This window comes from Mandrillus leucophaeus, unplaced genomic scaffold (genome assembly GCF_000951045.1).
Source record: "Mandrillus leucophaeus isolate KB7577 unplaced genomic scaffold, Mleu.le_1.0 Scaffold64, whole genome shotgun sequence".
Classification (NCBI taxonomy): domain Eukaryota; kingdom Metazoa; phylum Chordata; class Mammalia; order Primates; family Cercopithecidae; genus Mandrillus; species Mandrillus leucophaeus.
The window spans coordinates 385,152-403,324 of record NW_012106919.1 but is presented as its reverse complement, the minus strand read 5'-3'; the positions used below and the strand labels follow the sequence as shown (position 1 = coordinate 403,324).

The following is an 18,173-nucleotide window of genomic DNA, read 5'->3' as shown; positions in this document are numbered from 1 at the left end:
ATCTCCCAGGAGGAAGTGGGCTTAGCAGACCCACAATGTCATGGTTGATACCTGAAGTTTAAAGCCTGGACATATTTGCAAGTTAATGAAGATGTGAAAAGGGAGGAGCGGAAAGGCTGCATTGAAACTCAGGATTAGAAGGGGAGAGGGGACTGCTGCAACAATTACGGCAATAATCGTTCCTTGAATTTGTATTATGTAACAACCTACAAAAAGTTTTCTATATTCCTGAACTTTCACATTTCCGTGTAAGGGGAGGGGTTACCCCCATTTTGCTGGTCTGTTCAAGGCCAAGTTTGAATGGAAGGCAGGGTCAGCTCCCTAATCCGCATCTCCAGTTCCTCCTGAGGAACCGCTAGAGTGAGAGGACAAGTAGGGCAAGAGACCCGGAGATGGTCGAGGGGCTAAAGCAGTGGCAAAGGGAGAGGTGGAGGGATTGAGAGGTGTGAGGACTGAAAACTCTGTCTCTTTTGGGATTCGTTTGGAGCCACCTGGAAGGCGGTGATTTCAGCCAGGACACGCGCTTTTGCGGACTGTAGGGGGTTCGCTAAGTCAAGCCTCCCTGGGAGCCCCACGGAGGGTGGGAACGAGGTGGCGCCGCCCAGTCCCGGACGCGCGTCGAGCGCCCTCTGCCACCCCACGCCGCCCTGCCCAGGGCGAGGGCAGAGCGGGCCCGCCCAGGTGAGGCCGGGGGTTGGGCCGGAGCCCGGAAGGTGCGCCGCGCCGCCCCGAACCTGTCCCCTAGGCCTCCCCCCGCGTGAAAGTGAAAGTGTCGGACCCGAGGAGGTCAAGGATAGGGGGGCGGGGCCAGCGCGGAGCTGGGAGCGGGCGCCGGGCACTCGAGGGGCCATGGATGGGCTCGGCCGCCGCCTTCGAGCCAGCCTGAGACTGAAGCGCGGCCATGGGGGTTAGTGCCTGCCGGGGAGAGCGCGCGGGGACGGCGTGGGCATCGGGGAGCCGGCGGCTGGGGCCCGGGGGAGGGCGGCACGGGGCGTCGAGATCCGGGAGCAGTTGGAGGGGGACTCAGGAGGCTGCGCGGGGGCAGGTGAGCGGGAGGGAGCGCGGGGAGAGGGGAAGAGGGTCAGGTGGGGGCGGGAGCGGGACACGACGGCTAGGCCAGGCCTGCGGGGGCGAGGGGGAGGCGGCGGGACACAGGAAACCGTTGTGGGGCCCCGGGGCCACGTGTCCTTCCATCCAGGAAGCTTGTGGTGCAACCGCAGTGTGCCTGAAAGCGCCCCGGTTGTGGTGCCCTCCCAGAGGCACTGCCTCAGCTCCCGGCGTGCCCGCCGCCCCACCCCATCTCGCCGCCCTGGGACTCCTCCGTGGCCTTTGCCCAGTTCCTGGGAGCCAGCACCCCTGCCCCTGCCCCGCACATAGCCACCGGCCACAAACACAGGTCTCCTCGATGACGTTACCACCCCCGCCCACCTGCGGCCAGGTGCCCTTCAGAGTGTGGCCTCCAGCGGAGCGGCGGTAGAACCTGCACAGCTGCTGCTTTCCAGCGTGTCGCCCTTTCTCTCAGCCCCGCAACAGTGAAATGGACATAATTCCCCCGTCCAGGATTATGGGGATTAAATTAGAAGTCAACTGCTAATTTAAAGCAGCAGCTTCTTTTCTTTCTTAGCAGAGCCCTGGGGTTGGAAGGAGAGCAGTTAGAAATTCATTCATTTATTCATTCCTTCGGCAAATATTTGTGTGGCTTACCACTAGCCAGTCCTATGGCTGAGCAGCCATGACCCTTAGATACTTTGCCTAGAGGTCCTACCGTCTGAGGAGCAAAGAGTGGATTAGAAAGTGAGCAGGGGCCATTCCCAGACAGCCTGCCCTTTCCAACATTGGCACACCAAGGAGGCCAAGTGAGCCCCTCTCTTAGCCCAAGCCCCAGAGTTGGGAAGACCTTAGGGAGTGAGGTCAGTGTGCCCTTCTTTGAACTGCAGTGACCTCTATGAGTGTTCTGTTCTTCATCCTGTTGCCATTCCTCCTGCCACACCCTGCTCCTTCCCCCTTTGCAGTGTCCTCTCTAGACACAGATCTCCAATATCTGGCCATTCCAGCTGCACCATCAGGGAGAGGTCAGAAACCACAGTTTGGGGCAGAGGCCTGGGACCATGCAGTGGTGAGAGCAGAAGGCAGGATGAGGCTAACATTCTCTCTTCTCTGGAGAGCACTGGCCTGGTCTGTCCTCACACAGATGTCCCAGGGTCTGCCCCCTGCAGCCCAGAGGAGACATTCCAGTTGTTCCCACCCACCCCTGCCCCAACACCAGGCACTTCCTGATTGTGCCTGAAGGAGCTTCCTGATACTGAGGAACTGTAAGAACTGAGGCCTAATACTTTTCTGGCCAGGAGCGTGTGTCCTGTTCATCTTCCATACCATCCTCCACCTGCCTGGGGATTCTCCCCCTTCCTCTTTGCCTTTCTGGCCCCAGGACAGTTGCGTATTAGGAGGGAGTGTGTGTGTGTGTGTGTGTGTGTGTGTGTGTGTATCCTGGTGACAAGGAGTGATGTGGTGGTGGTCCTGGCTTGAGAGCACCTGAGCTGGAAGGGGTGGGCCAGCTTCCCAGATTAAGGTTCCAGAAGGTCCCCTCACCTATATTCTGGACAGATCTGGGACTTCAGTCAGGTGTCTGTGGGAGAGGCTTTCTGGTGGAGGAACAAGTGTAACCAGATTCCTGACTTCCCTAGAAAAGGCGACTCCCTCCTCAACTAAAACTCAGGATAATAATTCCTTTCTAGGGCACTGGAGGTTAAATGAGATACCTTATATGAAACATGAGTTTGATGGAGGTTAGTTTTCTCTTATGCTTTTCTCTCCTGTGGATAACCCCTTTTGAAAGAGGGGAGAAAACAGTCTTTTGCTGCATTTCTTGGGCCTCATCCCAAAAGTCTAATTACTTTTTTTTGTCAATGATTTCTTAATTTTGCTATTCTCTTGGCTTTCCTGATAAAGCAGAAGAAAATGATCTGAAAATGCAGCCCAAAGGATTTAGGGAAAGGCATAATTTCGTTAGAATCTGGAAATGTCAGTGACAAGATTCTGTTTCTCAATGTCCTTTGAAAACCTCTGTGGGATATTTGATGTCAAATGCATCCAGAAGGCAGGAGCATGGATGTGGAGCTTTCCTAATCCCCATTCCCAACAAATCCTGCCAATTTTAATAGCCTTTGAATTACTTTATGCCTCAGTGTCCCCATCTGTATCAGGAAGATGCTTGTTCCTTAGACAGGTGGTAAGGCTTGTGCAACAAGTCTGTGCAGCTTGCAAGTAAGGTGTGGTGCCAGCTCCAAGTGTTCTGGTTTGCTCTTCTCACACATTACAGCATTTGAACACCTTTCTTTACTGTAAATGAGTTTGGCCATCCATGAGTCCTGGCTTTTACTAGTTCCACAGAAGCCAGGTCTAGAGCTCTTAGGGGCAAAGCAGCTGTTTTCCCTATCCTAGCACCCCACTCTCTTCCAGAAGGCTGCTTATTCTTAGTAGGAGTGGCAAACACTGGCGCCAACCCCTTTTGCCCCCTGCTTTCCCTTTGAGGCAGCTTTCTGGCAAAAGCTTTCTCTGCATTTACTCATTCAGGGGTTTCTGTGAGAATCCAAGGTGATTTTTTGCTATTCCTTCTCTCTTACCTAGTCTCCAGACACAGCAGTGGGCTAGCAGCTCTGCCTGTAGCTTGGGCAGTACGGCTGACCTGGCCTGATCCAGAGGAAGGCTGAGCAGGCGTGGGGGTTGGGTGGAGATCACCCGGATGCTTTCCACTGCCACACAATCACCCTCAGGCTGCTGGTGCAGTCAGTCCCCTATCTTGAGCTGGTGACAGTCTCCTGAGCTAGTGCTTCCTATTTGAGAAGAGGGACTCTGCTGGAACCCTGGAACAAGTGCCAGTGACAGAACTCTGCATCGGGTGAAATTCACCGTTGTAGCTATTTCCCAAATATCACGAACTCTGGGCTTAGAGATGGGTTTTGCTCTTCACTGCACCATCAGGAAAGGAGGCTATTGGATATTGACTTCCAGAACTCTTTCTTTTGTTGTAAGAATTAATCTATTTGGATAATTATTAGGCCAAGTCTATTTATCTCAATCAGGAGAGGACAGTGGCATCCCGGCTGCAGAGAGTGTTTGGGCATGTGCTCTAGGTTGGGATGTCCTGGAAGTTCTAGAATTCAGCAGGTGGCCCTGCTGGGGTTTTTGACTTCCATTGACCAAGTTGAGAAGTGAAAGGTCAACAATCTAAGTGATGGAGATATAGGATCCCTATCCTGAGACCAGCCAGTTTCCACTGCCCACAGTCTGACGCTATCCACTGTTGTCCACTGTTCTAAGATTGTAAATAAACTCTCTGCACAATCTGCAGCCCAGATTCAAAATCCTTAGCCCAGAAGTAGCCAGACCTTTCTGGCTTCTTTCAGCCAGAGGTGTTTGCTCTTGACCTTTTCTCTCGCCACACCCTGAGGCCCTTGGGAGGAGCTGAGATCTGCACTGCAGTGCCAGGATGCTGACTCTGTTGGTGCCGGCTGCTGCTGCCTTCCTGGGTCCCGTCACATCCTTCTTGCTCAACTACTGGGTGCACAGGATGGAAACTTCTCTCCCCTCTCTGGAAGACAGCGCGTGGCTTGGCTTCACGGAGTTGTGGCTGGAGGCTGAAGCAGCCCCTTTCTCAGGCTTTCTGTCACCAGTCTGTCTGGGTTAGGGGAGAGGGGAGTGCGCTCTGTCCTGAAGGCCCAGAAATGGAAGGACAAGTGGTAGGCCGGGTGTTCAGGCTCTTCCGACGTCGAGCAGGTCAGGACTGGACTGCCCACTTCCTTGTTTTTAGGGTGACCCTCTTAGGCGGGACTGTTTCTTCTTTGAAATACTCCTTCCTCCTCTTACTTTTATATCTCGGCCTCCACATGGTTCCCCATGTGACTGGGCCAGGAGGCTTCCTCTGCTGGTTTTTAAGAACTGGTCATGCCCTCTGTGGGGCTAGTGTGGTCACAGTCACATGCCCTTTGTGCCTGTTCTTATTCACTTAGTATGACCTAAACTCTCAGGCCATATTGTTCCAGGATTGCCAGAAGCACCCTACAGGTTAGGCAGTGTCTGTGGCACCCTGGGGCCTTGGCCTCCATGCAGCCTCTCCAGCACATTTCCGTGGCTTCTGCGTCAGTGTTTTCTTTCCTCTGCTTGGTTCCCCATGGTTTCAAGTCTACCAGGGCAGGTGTGGAAACTGCCCATTTGGCCCTGATCCTGAGTGACTGGTGGTGCTGGCCAGTATCCAGGTATCTCAGCATTGGCAAGGCGGCCTTGAGGTGTGGAGGTCACCCAGATTCTCACAGACTCCACTCCAGGAATGGATCGATGAGATTATACTAAATGGGCTCCGGTGTCTTGGTTTCAGGACCGCCCCAGGACAATTCGGGGGAAGCTTTAAAGGAACCAGAAAGGGCCCAGGAGCACTCTTTGCCCAACTTTGCTGGGGGGCAGCACTTCTTTGAATACCTTCTTGTGGTTTCTCTCAAAAAAAAGCGTTCACAGGATGATTACGAGCCTATAATCACCTACCAATTTCCCAAGGTAAGGACTGAAGGAGGGGCAGGGCCAGTCAGAGCACTAGGGTGTTTGGAAGGTGGTAGGGGTGGGGGTTCTACCTCCTTCTCCCCACCCTACCAGGGCTTGAGCCTGGAGCTGCCCTGAGCTCTGAGCTCGCTGCTCTCCATTTCCTTCTTAGCACAGCCCCAGTCCTCTGTTATCACCCACAGGATCTAGGTCTAACTTCTTTGTGAGGGACTGACCTAGGCTTCCTAGCAGGGAAACTAGGCTAGATATTTTGCCTTTTAGGGGACCTCATAGGTCTTCCCAATCCCATTTTCGGTCACCCTTCTCTGTAGAGAAGCTTACCTTCTGCCAGACCTCCTAGAATAAATCCCCTCTCTGGGATGTGTGGGAAGGAAAGAGTGGGGCAGTCATGTAACTGGTAGGCAGGCACAGCCCTCTTCCCGAGCCCAAGCATCAGACTCTTTCTTGTCTGATCCTGCACCAGGTAGAGGGGTGGGAATCCTCATTAACCCTTCTCATTAGGAGGTGTGCCAACTGAGCTGGCCGCTTCTCTTCTCTGATGTGGTGCCTCTCTGATGTTGTCCTCTCAGAGGCCTGGGTCATTTCAGGGCCTTTCTATATTCAACATGGCCCTGTCCCCTTTCTATGTAGATCCTCAATACTGAGGTCGAAGTCAAGCTTATGTCGAGTTGACTGAGGAGGGGCTGTTTCAGCTTTGGAGTTGTTCCAACCAGATCCAGAATGCAAACTGTGCAGAGTGATGGGCAAAGGCACCCTTCACCCCTATGCTAGTGGAGAAGCTTATCCCTAGACTGCTTTAGAGCCTCAAAGGAAACCCACCAGCTCTGAAGCCCTCTCCTCCTACCTCTGCCCCCAGCTTCACATCCACTTGTCTTTTCCTTTTCCTTGTAGCGGGAGAACCTGCTTCGGGGTCAGCAGGAGGAGGAGGAGCGGCTACTCAAAGCTATCCCCTTGTTCTGCTTCCCAGACGGGAATGAGTGGGCATCACTCACCGAGTATCCCAGGTAATTGCTCAGCCTTGAGCAAGGGTATTGGATTTGGAGAGAAGGAACATGTGTGAGTTCTGTGGCTCCTGTAGCCTTCCTCACTGTTGTCATTTGTTGATTTTCAGCCCAGGAGTGTAATCGATTCATTTGAAAACATCCGGCCTGGGGTCCCTCAAGGCCAAGGATATTAGCTATCAGTTTGATCAGTCACTTCTGTCCAAAGAGCCAGATTCTCCCACCTGTCTTAGAAGCAATAGTTACTGCTTTTAATTCTGCTACTGGCCCAAGCTGGACTTAGCAGAAAGCAGTTAGTCTCTAAGAAGGCGATGTAGCAAAGACCCTTCTAGCACGAGCCCTGGAATTAGACTGCTTGAGCTTTGACTTCACTATTTATGAGTTGAGTGACCTTGAAGAAGAAGCACCCTCTGGCCTTAGTTCCTTCATCTTTAAAGTGGGGATAATAACTGAACCTGCCTCAAAGAGTTGTTTTGACAATTAGATGAGATGATGTGTTTAGGGCTCGACACCAGTGAGCCCTTACTCCTATGATTAATCAGCAGTTCCGCTTTGCCCTCCTCTCCACCCTCTAATCCTGACCACTTTCCTGTTTTAGAATCCAGTGAGCAATGCAAATCAAGCCTTGTCTGCTCTTTCTTAGGGAGACCTTCTCCTTCGTTCTGACCAATGTGGATGGGAGCAGAAAGATTGGATACTGCAGGCGCCTCTTGGTCTGTGCAGCTCAGAACTGCCCCTTCCTTTCTGCAGTCTGCTCAGCTCCATGGCTGGGCTTGCTCAAGCCTTAGCTGTAAAAGTCCAGGCTTGTTGGCAGCACCAGTTGTAGAGAAAGCACAGCCCAGGAGCTTCTGCCATGCTAGTGCTTCCTCTGCAGCCCCACAAGCATGAGGACCTGATGCCCCTTCTCCCCCTGCTGGTCAGGCTCTGGTCTGTGCTCTCCCCGGCTTTTGATAACTTTACTCTTTGTGAGAGGCTCCAACTGACTCCTCTCCCTGCTGCTCTACCCAGGCCTGCTTACCTTGGACCCTGGAGCCTCCCAGAGCAGAGGCTGGGATTTGGACAATTGGTTTCAAATCTCAAGTCTCAGGAGGATTCCCCAAGTCACCTTCACAGTGCTTTCCTCCTTAGCCATTTCTTCATCTCTAAGGCACACTTGCTTCCCCTCTTTGCTGACCCCAGATTGTGTTGGCACTGAAGGTGGCAGCACTTGCCCACCAACTCACTCAGTAGCCTCAAGGATTTCTTCTTTTGGGATTTCTCACCAGGGGGTGGCCACTCTGACCTCCCTGCTGCACCCACCATTCCCCATAAATTCCCCCTCCCCAGCCCTCAGCCTTGTGCTCCTTCATACCAGTTGGGAGAAACCCTTGGGGAGGCTGCAGCACTGAAGAAGCCTCTCTGTCCCTCCCCAGCCTGCCGGCCCTGGCCCTCGCCTTCCCAAAGTGTACTGCATCATCAGCTGCATCGGCTGCTTCGGCTTGTTCTCCAAGGTAGGGATGGAACAGGATTCCTCAGGGCCTGTTTGTCCTGCCCATCTTCCAGGCTCTCTCTGGCTGCCAACCCTGCCTGTGCAACCTAAGTCCTTAGTGGAGCTCTTCTCCCATAGCCAGAATCAGCTTTAAAGTACACTTGGGAAAACTGAGGCAAAGGGGCATGCACTTGACTTAAGGGAAAAGTGGAAATTGAATCTAGGGGACTGGACTCCTTGCAGAGACAGCTACTGTTCCCGCTCTAGCCAGGTAAGAAAGTAGCTGAAGTAGGACAAGGGGAAGAAACTTCTTCCCCGAGTTTCAATTTCCTCATCTGTCAAATGGATATAATAATCTCACCTTCCTATCTCACTGGGTGGTGTGAGGTATAAATGAGGTGATATATGGGAAGACTCGTTATAAAAGGCAGAGCACTAAACAAATATGAAGGAGTTATAAGACCCATTCTGACTCCTTCAAGGGTAGAAGAACAGTTGAGATCCCCAGGACTTCTGCTGGAGCTAATTTGAGTGCCAGTGCATCTGAGTCAGGATTTGAGCAGAATCCATGGGGGCCATGCCATCCATTGGTGACCAGAAAGGACTTCATTATGCTCTGATCCCAGCAGGACCTTTGGAGGAGGAAGGGAGGAAACTCTGTCAGTCTTTGCTTGGGTAAAGAATTCCTTTGTGCAGTGTTCCTAGGGATGGAGGCAGTCTCTGACCCCGGGAATCTATAGTGGGAGTTGGAGGACAGAGTGGTACCAAGAGGCTTAGGCTTCTAGCCTCCTGCTGCAACCAGCATGAGTGGACATGGTACCATCATGGGTGGTGAGTTTACTCTGGGATGACTTCCCAGGGAGGTGCTTTTATGTTGGTGTTAGGAGAGGGGAAGAATGTGGATTGGTAGAGAGATAATAAAAAGGAAGCTGGAAAAAAGCAGGTCTTACATGGGAAATAAACTGCAGATTATTTAGCATGAGCCCAGCCTCTGCCAGGGAGGGAGAGACCAGTTCGTGGAGGGCCCTAGAAGATACATGAGGACCAGCTGAACCAGTATGGGAACATTATGATGCTCAGGGGCATGTAGAGTCTCTGCCACCTGCCCGATAGTGTCCCTTTGAGCTGTGCCTCCCGTGGTTCTTTTCTCTGCAGATCCTGGATGAAGTGGAGAAGAGACATCAGATCTCCATGGCTGTCATCTACCCGTTCATGCAGGGCCTCCGAGAGGCAGCCTTCCCTGCTCCTGGGAAGACTGTCACTCTCAAGAGCTTCATCCCCGACTCAGGCACTGAGGTGGGTTAGCAAAATGGGTGAGACTGTCCCTAGCTGGAGAGGGTAGGCATCTGTGGCACCTCTTACCACTGTTCTTCCATTAACCAGGTTAAAGTACAGAGAAACTGAGCCAGATGGGGACTAGGACTTGGTTAGAATGAACAAAGTTGAAATCAAGCCCAAATTTTCTGATCCTTCTAACTTGATACCCACAAGCACCTAGTTACTGCTCAAGCCACCAAGACTTTTATTTATAATAAACAAACCATGTAAGTTGAGGCTTCTGGTGCTATAAAGGGCTTTTCCCTCAGCCCCCAGACTGCCAGTTGCCCCCACCCCCACTCCACTCTCCTTTGTTTGTCGTGTCTCTACCTTACAGCCTCCATCTGTCCATTTCTTATCATCCATCCCCACCCCCGAGTCTCCACCCATGCCTGGGGGAATGCTGTTGTTTTAAGGCAGCAAGCACACTGAGGCAGCAGGTAGAACACTGTTCTAAGAATTCCAGTCCTGACCCCTGGAACTCTGAATAGTCTCTGTGCCCCTTTAAACTTGGCTTCCCCACAGGAAAATAAGGGGAGAGGCTAGAAACTTTCACTTTCTAGAAAAATTAGTACTGAATGCTTGCTGTGTGCCAAACTATACCATTTTCTGGGAATACAGTAGTGACCAAAATGAATGTGGTCCCTGACCTTTTGGAGCTATAAGTCCACTGGGGAAGACAGATGTTAAATAAACACACCAGTGCATGTTGAATTAGAAATTATGTAACTGGGATGAAAGGAAAAAAAAAACACATGGTGCTACATAAGAAGAAGATGGGAAAGTATCACACGACCAAGGTGGGGGGGCCTCTGTAACCTGAAAGAAGGTAAGAATGAAGGGAGCAGAGCAGTGCAGGAGGAGGGCCCCCACAGTAAAGGCTGCAGGCAGAAAAGATAGAATTGCTCAAGGAACAGAAGCCCATGTGCTGAAGCGCAGTGAGAGAGCGGTGTGTGCTCAGGGAGGCGAGTGAGGGAGGATGCGGGACGTTATGGGCCATACTCGAGATCACATCACTGCTGTCCTCCAGCCAATTAGCAGGGGAAAGAGAGACAGGGTCAGATTCACTCCCTGGGGAAGGAATAGAGGCTGGTAGAGGCCCAGCACTCTGGGGTCTGCACGATCTTGCAGTGTAGTGACACCTTCTCTCTCTCTGGTTTCCCCACAGTTCATTTCACTGACACGGCCCCTGGACTCCCACCTAGAACATGTGGATTTTAGTTCTCTATTGCACTGTCTCAGTTTTGAACAGATACTTCAGATCTTTGCCTCTGCTGTGCTGGAGAGAAAAATCATCTTCCTGGCGGAAGGTCTCAGGTGGGCCCAGCCCCTGAACTGCTCACCTGAACTGCCCAGCATCCCTGAGTTCAAGGGAACAGACTGGAGGTTATCCAAGGAAAATGGGCTGTAGGACCCATGTGCCCACCCTCCTGTTTCTAGCTCCTTGTTCTTTAAACCAAGAGAAACAGCTGTTTTGAACCACCCAAACTGCCTCTTCCTCCACACAGGACTGCTGCCTGGGCCTGAGGAATGCTCCTGACTTAGCTAAGGGAAGGACAGGAAGTATTCCTGGGACAGCTCAGGTGGGACCAGTTAGGGTGGATGTAGACATGATTCTGCCCTTGCAAGGCTGAGGGAGGGTGGAGAACAGGGCAGGAGGTAGATACTCATTCAACAAACATTTATTCTGTGTCAACTGTTTGCCAGATGCCGAGCATGGGGAAATACAAACTTCCCTTCACCTGAAGGGGATGCAGAATTATATAGTGGTTGAAAGCACAGGGATTCAGCAGACTTAGGAGGTCCAAATCCAGTTCTTCTACTTTTAGCTATGAGGTTCCCCTTAAGCTAGTTTGTTAACTTCTTGAAAATGGAAATAATGATTGTGATTACCTCATAAGGTTGTGGTGAGGATTAGATGAAATAATGCACATTAGGTACCTAACACCCTGCCAAGCACATATTGCTGAATGCTAGCTGCTATTCTTAAGCCCACAGTTGAGTATATCCCTGTGTGTAGTGGAAGCAGGGTACTATTGTGCCATAGTCTCTACCTCTTAGGGGCTTCAGATCTGAGAAGGACATGGGGAGACGTAATAGAATGGAGAATGAAAAAAGTCATAAAACAGTAGGGGTGGGGTGGACCTTCTATTCATATCTGGGGAGGCAGAGAACCAATGATTTTAGGTTGACAACCCTGCTTTTATCTTTTAGGGAAGAAAAGGATGTTGAGGACTCAATAGAAGTCAAAGGGTCAGGTGAATGTCATGGGTTTCAGAGGAAAGGAAACTTGGGCAACCAGTGGGGTCTCTGTGTTGAAGATTCTGTAAAAATGGGTGATAACCAAAAAGGAACTAGTTGTAGGTAATCCTTGAAGGGAGTGACATCATATTTTGCTTTGGAAACAGCTCTTTCACTCCCAGCCCTGAATGGAAACCAGAAGTTCCTGTGTGGCTAGAGCTGGGATTCTGCCTTTCCTCCTCAGATCAGTGTTTGGAAAGTGGAGGTTGGCAGGATTTACCTCTCAGACGTTTACTTTCTTCAGGGAAATCCTACCACTCCCCACTTCCTTCCCACACTGAGTTTTTCAGCTCCCTGAAGCTTAGCCAGGGAGGGGACTTCCAGTCAGCTAGCCTCTCAGAGACGCAATTTTGCTAATTCAGGAAGTGCTAGCTTGAAACCCAGAATTGAAACAAGGATTCCCGCATCTGTGCTTTTATTGGCCTTGACTTTGAGGCAATTTGGCTGGAGGAAAGAGCCATGAAAGCCAGGGGAGAAATGAGAAGACAGAGAGTGGGACTTTGTGTGTGTGGTGGCGAGAGGAGTAGGGTCCAAGTTGTGACTTGGGCAGGAGTGACGAGAAATGCTCCACTGGAAAGTCTTGAGGAGCCACCTTTGTGGGACTTTCCGTGTAGGAATTGCTGGGCAGAGGTTCTTAGAACCTGGGAATTTCCCAAGCTACTCAAGCAGCAACCTGGTAATCTTTAACACCCTTGAGTGCCCAGAGGGTGCTGTGTGGGGGCAAAGGCTGGGGGTGAGGTTGGCTAGACATAGGAAGGTAAAAAGGCTTTGCCTCTCGGCTGAGCCTCCAGTGCTTACTTAGTTGTTTGTTTCTTAACTACACTGCGAATTCCTTAAAAGCAGGGTCAGTGTCTTGCTCTTCCTGGTATCCACATCTGTGAGGTAGGCTCACAGCTGTGAGCACAGGATAGGGGCTCCATCAATTATCTCCTTGAATGAAAGCAACTCTTCTTCTCTCTTCTCTTCGGAGTCACTTTTATTTTTGGCCAGTAGTAAGTTGAGAAGACTAACTGGGAAAAGAAGGGTCAAATCGAGGTCCCCCTCTTGCTAGTGAAGCCTCGGCCTCTCTAGTTTCTGTCCCTCCCTCCCAGCAATGTACATTCAAGCTCTGAGACCAGCATGGCCCCCAGACTTGCCTTTCTGCCATGGGCACGGGCAGCACTGCTGTAGCTGCTGTTGGTGGTGGGCGATGACAGGTGTGTAGCATGGAGGTGCAGGGGCCTCCTGACTCTCATCCTCTGTGCTCTGTCCCAGCACCCTATCTCAGTGCATCCATGCTGCTGCCGCGCTGCTCTACCCCTTCAGCTGGGCGCACACCTACATCCCTGTTGTCCCTGAGAGCCTTCTGGCCACCGTCTGCTGCCCCACCCCCTTCATGGTTGGAGTACAAATGCGCTTCCAGCAGGAGGTCATGGACAGCCCTATGGAAGAGGTATGATGTGGCAAGAAGAGTACATGATTTGGAGCCAGGTAGACTGGGATTCAGATCCCAGCTCTGCTGCTTACAGCTGTGTGATTAGGGGCAAGTTACCTTACCTCTTTAAGCCTGAGCTTTCTCATCTCTAAAATGGGGATAACAGTGGTCACTTCCTAAGGATTCTGGGGGAAACCACCTGCATAGAGCTTCTAACCTGGCACCCAACACACAGTTGATGCTCAATAAACGCAGGCTCCCTTCTGAAGGATTTCCCTTTAGGCATAAGGCGCAGCAGATAGCTTATTCAAGGGTGATCAGACTGTTCCATGCCAGCTGACCCTGATGAACAGTCTTCGGGGTGTCCCATCTCATCCAAATGGATGACACAGCTGGTCTATACAACACACACCCCATTGGAATGTATTTGAATTCCTTGGAAGTGAGCTAATGTGGCCCTCTGGCAAACTGTGAGTCTTAAGAATGCAGCAAGTCATCTTTCTGAGTAGCTCAGAGCTAAATGGGTTAATGAGGATACAGGTCTGAATCCTTTTTCATTTTGTTAGCTTCTTACATCTTGGCAGTGCCCCAGACAAACCAGAGGACTCAGTTGTGAAAATGGGCATTAAAAGCATAAATCTATCCCCACTGTTGGAAAAATAACTCAAAGCATGTGCTTTAGAGTGGTCAGTAGGGACTTTCAAAAGATAGCATGTTGTTATATCTTAAGCCAGAAGAGGGACTTGGGAATATCTGCCCTGGCCATAACCATTGACTCATTCCAAGAGATTACTGAGCTCCAGAGACTTATCCAAGGCCACACAGACAACAGTGGAACCTAGCACAGACAAAACCAAATCCCCTCCTATAGAAACTATTGCTGGGAAGTAAAGAAGAAGGCTGTGTTTCCTTTCTTTGCTCCACTGGCCCCTCATCCTTCCTTAGGACTGCTGAGTACACATGCCCTTTGAACCAGCCTTAGCTTTGTGACTAACTGGGACAGAGTATTAGCCCCATGTTTAGCAATAAACATTTAAATGTCCCAACCCCAGAAGTTATGAAACTTCCTGACTCTGCAGCTCCAGCTCCCTGGAAGCCGTGGCTCCTCTCCTGATGGCCAGTCAGACTCTGGCTTTTGGTAAGGGATTACTCCACAGACAATAATATGCCCAAATACTGGAAAGAGTTCTGGGAACAATCTTGAAAAACAAATTATTTATACACACACTTTCCTCCCAATCCCTCAAAGGAACAGTCTTCCCTCCATGAAGGCATCTGAACCTATGTATACAAGTGGTTTCAGGCCTGGACTAGTTCAACTTTTCTCCCCTGACGACAGATAATTACAGTGCATGCTCTATTTTTTGGCATACTTTCCACTCTCTTTCCTTGTATTTGGAGGAAGGGACAATGGAGGGATCATTCTCTCTATTGTCAAGACCAAGGGTCACAAATGGAAGAGAGGCCTAGCAGGCATTTAAATGACCAACACATGATTTGGGAAATTACAGTAAACTGGTGGGAACATTCCCTGCCTAAAGCAGGCAACTGCTACTCAGTTCCATCTGAGTGTTGTCCTTTAGAAATGTGGACCCAGTGTTAGATCTCCTGACTTTTCAGGAAAAGCCCCAAATCCAAATTTTATGTGAGATAGTCCAGTTTAAATATTGGAAACCAAATCAATTATTTAAAAATACTGTAAGGATCAAAGAAACAGATCTGCTGGTTGGAATCAGCCAGCAGGGTGCCTATTTGTAATCTCTGGTCTAGAGTGAAGGCTCCCTGGGCAGTTCCAGCCCTGTGCTTATCTTACCTGAGGACTGTAGACACATGGTCTCCTCACTTCCTTTCCTTTCCTCTTCCTGTTGACCCTGGGCTCATTTCTTTCCTTTGCTGTTTCCTGCTGGAAGGCCCAAAGCTGTGAGGGAGTTTTTCTTTTTCTTTTTTTTTTTTTGAAATGGAGTCTCGCTCTGTCACCTAGGCTGGAGTGCAGTGGTGCAATCTCTGCTTACTGCAAGTTCTGCCTCCCGGGTTCATGCCATTCTCCTGCCTCAGCTGCCAGAGTAGCTGGGACTACAGGCGCCCGCCATTACGCCCGGCTAATTTTTTGTATTTTTAGTAGAGATGGGGTTTCACCGTGTTAGCCAGGATGGTCTTGATCTCCTGACCTTGTGATCCACCCGCCTCGGCCTCCCAAAGTGCCGGGATTACAGGAGTGAGCCACTATGCCTGGTGGGAGTTTTTCTAATAGAAAATTGTACATAAGTTGTTGCAAGCATGAAAAAAAATAAAAAGATGTTGGTCTCTGTTCTAGAGAGCAGGGAGTTGAAGGGGAATCATAGAGAGAGGAATGTCATCTCAAGAATATCAGTCTAGGCTTGGAAAAAAATTGGTTCTCTTATTAGCAGTATAGTATGACCTCGGGCAGCTTCTTTGGGTCTGTTTCCTCATCTTCAAAATGGAGATGGTATCTGCCTCACAAGACTGTTGCTTGAGATCAAATGTGTAAAGCACTTATGTGAGCAATCTACTAAATGCTCCAGGTAGAAGCAATTTCTGCAATGTTTTATTAAGGGAGTGACTGGCTGTGATTTCTCCATCTTGTATTTCCCTTCTACCTTAGCTCTTTCTCCTACTCCCTTCCTACAAACACCCACACCCTTTCCTCAGGAAGGGAACTGAGATTTCCAGAGGGGAATGGTGAGAAAGGAGAATGCTAGACAGGAAATGAGAACTGAAGATATTGATTTTGTTGCTACCTGGGCTGAGATACAGCCACAGGCAAAAATCAAGACGGTAAATCCTCTAGAGGTCTATGAAGAAAGGGGACCAGAGAAAGCCAGTCTATGTTTATTTCAGGTCCTGCTGGTCAATCTTTGTGAAGGAACCTTCTTAATGTCGGTAAGTGTCTGGGTTCAGATCCCCTGCAGGTCTACCACTCTAGTTTCCACTTATTTAAACAAACATTAAGTTCTTTGTTGAGCGAGAATCTGTGCTAAAAAGACCGCATCTCTCTCAAGGAGCCCATGGACATATAAACACAGATGACTTCACTATAAGACAATCAGTGATAGTGCCTTTTAAGCAAGGGATAAAAACCAAGTACCACCGGGGTGGAGAGGATTCCTTGCTAATGTCTAGAGTCAAACTGAAGGCCAAGAAACAGCTTGTGTTGTTTCTGTCCCATGTGGCTGATTATTTGTGGGTGGAGTAGGGGTGTAGAATTCACGCCCTCCTTATGCTTTTCTGCCAACCCGCTTCACTCTACACTTCCTTCCTGCTTGACCTTGGAGCTCCGTCCTCTTCTAGGTTGGTGATGAAAAAGACATCCTGCCACCGAAGCTTCAGGATGGCATCTTAGACTCTCTCGGTCAGGGGATCAATGAGTTAAAGAGTAAGTCCTTACTCTTATTTTGGGTCTCTCCAGGGAGTGCAAGGGAGTGATTCTCAGTCATTCCCTTCCAGAACGAAAATGAACTCACTCAGAAGTCCTAGAACCAGCCCTAGAGGCCTAGAACCTAGGGCAAGTCTGAATTTGGGATTGTATTCTTCCTAAGTAATGGCAGAGAACCCATACCCAGATTGCCATTTCAGTCAGTTATGAACCCTACCCCACGGCTTTCCACAGGAGCTTTCAGCCTGCATGAAAGCCATTCTTGGAGGTGAGTTTGGGTAATTTCATCCTTCTGCTACCCTCTGAGATGGCCTTTATATTTCCTGCAGCTGCAGAACAAATCAACGAGCATGTTTCAGGCCCTTTTGTACAGTTCTTTGTCAAGACTGTGGGTCACTATGCTTCCTATATCAAGCGGGAGGCAAATGGGCAAGGCCACTTCCAAGAACGATCCTTCTGTAAGGCTGTGACCTCCAAGACCAACCGCCGATTTGTGAAGAAGTTTGTGAAGACACAGCTCTTCTCACTTTTCATCCAGGAAGCTGAGAAAAGCAAGAATCCTCCTGCAGGTAGTGACAGTCCCCATCAGTCTAAGCCCATAGAAGGTTACCTCTAGAATAAAGAGGAGGGGAAAGAAAGAATACTTCTCTTTAGAAACCCACAAAATAGGTGTAGGCAGACTTTTATTAGTGGAGTTGAAATGACATAACCCGAAACCTACGAAAATGTCTAATGGGTTGCCATTTTGTGGAAGCTGGTTTACTCATTAGCCAACAGGACTGAGCCCTTTCCTTTGTTTCAGTCTAGAGCTAATTCCTGCTAAGTATCTATCCTCTGTTTATGGGCTCCTTTTTGGACAGAACTGAATGTTTGGATCTCCAGAAGCCTGTGAGGCCAGAGACATCCCGGCAGAGATGGGAGTATGGGGAGCAGACAGGGTATTTCTGATCCTTATTCCTGAGCTCATTATAGTCTGCCTGATCAGATCAGATGCCTCTAACACCCGTATCTGAACCCACAGGCTATTTCCAACAGAAAATACTTGAATATGAGGAACAGAAGAAACAGAAGAAGCCAAGGGAAAAAACTGTGAAATAAGAGCTGTGGTGAACAAGAATGACTACAGCTACACACCATTTCTGGACTTCAGCCCCTGCCAGTGTGGCAGGATCAGCAAAGCTATCAGCACCCCCAAATCCATAACCTCACTCTGAGTCTTGGTATCCAGGTATTGCTTCAAATTGGTGTCTGACATTTGGATCCCTGGTATCGATTTCTCAGGACTTTGGAGGGCTCTGACACCATGCTCACAGAACTGGGCTCAGAGCTGCATTTTTTGCAGAGGTGACAGGTAGGAAACAGTAGTACATGTGTTGTAGACACTTGGTTAGAAGCTGCTGCAACTGCCCTCTCCCATCATTATAACATCTTCAACAGAGAACCCACTTTGTGTTTGAAAGGCTCAGCCTCTCCACATGAAGAAGTCTATGGACGTGTAAGGATGAGAGTAAAGAGGAAAATCTTATTTTTATGTGTGTCTTTGGCTTTTACTACGGGTGGAGAATGAGGAAAATAAGGCAATGAATATGAGAATCAAGTGGACTACAAGTGGAGGACCTGGCCATGGTGGTCCTGAACCTGGGGATATGTTTGGAGTGATAGAATCATGGGGGGCAGCAGCTCTACTTCTTCTAAGAGGAAGGGTAAGAGATACTGGTAAAAGCA

At 49.8% G+C, this 18,173-nt stretch overlaps 1 protein-coding gene across 2 annotated transcripts; it reads left to right on the top strand.

Annotated features, from left to right (window-relative positions):
• Positions 1-670: 670 nt before the first annotated feature.
• On the top strand, positions 671-17,979 carry DENND2D (DENN/MADD domain containing 2D). 2 transcript variants are annotated; one of them, XM_012000700.1, is made up of 12 exons: positions 671-907; positions 5,375-5,550; positions 6,445-6,557; positions 7,198-7,267; positions 7,967-8,044; positions 9,178-9,318; positions 10,508-10,656; positions 12,895-13,072; positions 15,914-15,955; positions 16,364-16,448; positions 16,778-17,017; positions 17,470-17,979. In XM_012000700.1, the coding sequence occupies exons 1-12, from the start codon at positions 850-852 to the stop codon at positions 17,544-17,546; spliced, it is 1,407 nt and encodes a 468-aa protein (XP_011856090.1). In that variant the 5' UTR covers positions 671-849; the 3' UTR covers positions 17,547-17,979. The 2 variants fall into 2 exon arrangements, with proteins under 2 accessions (XP_011856090.1, XP_011856091.1); XM_012000701.1 differs by lacking the exon at positions 671-907 and adding an exon at positions 4,481-4,776.
• Positions 17,980-18,173: the final 194 nt, after the last annotated feature.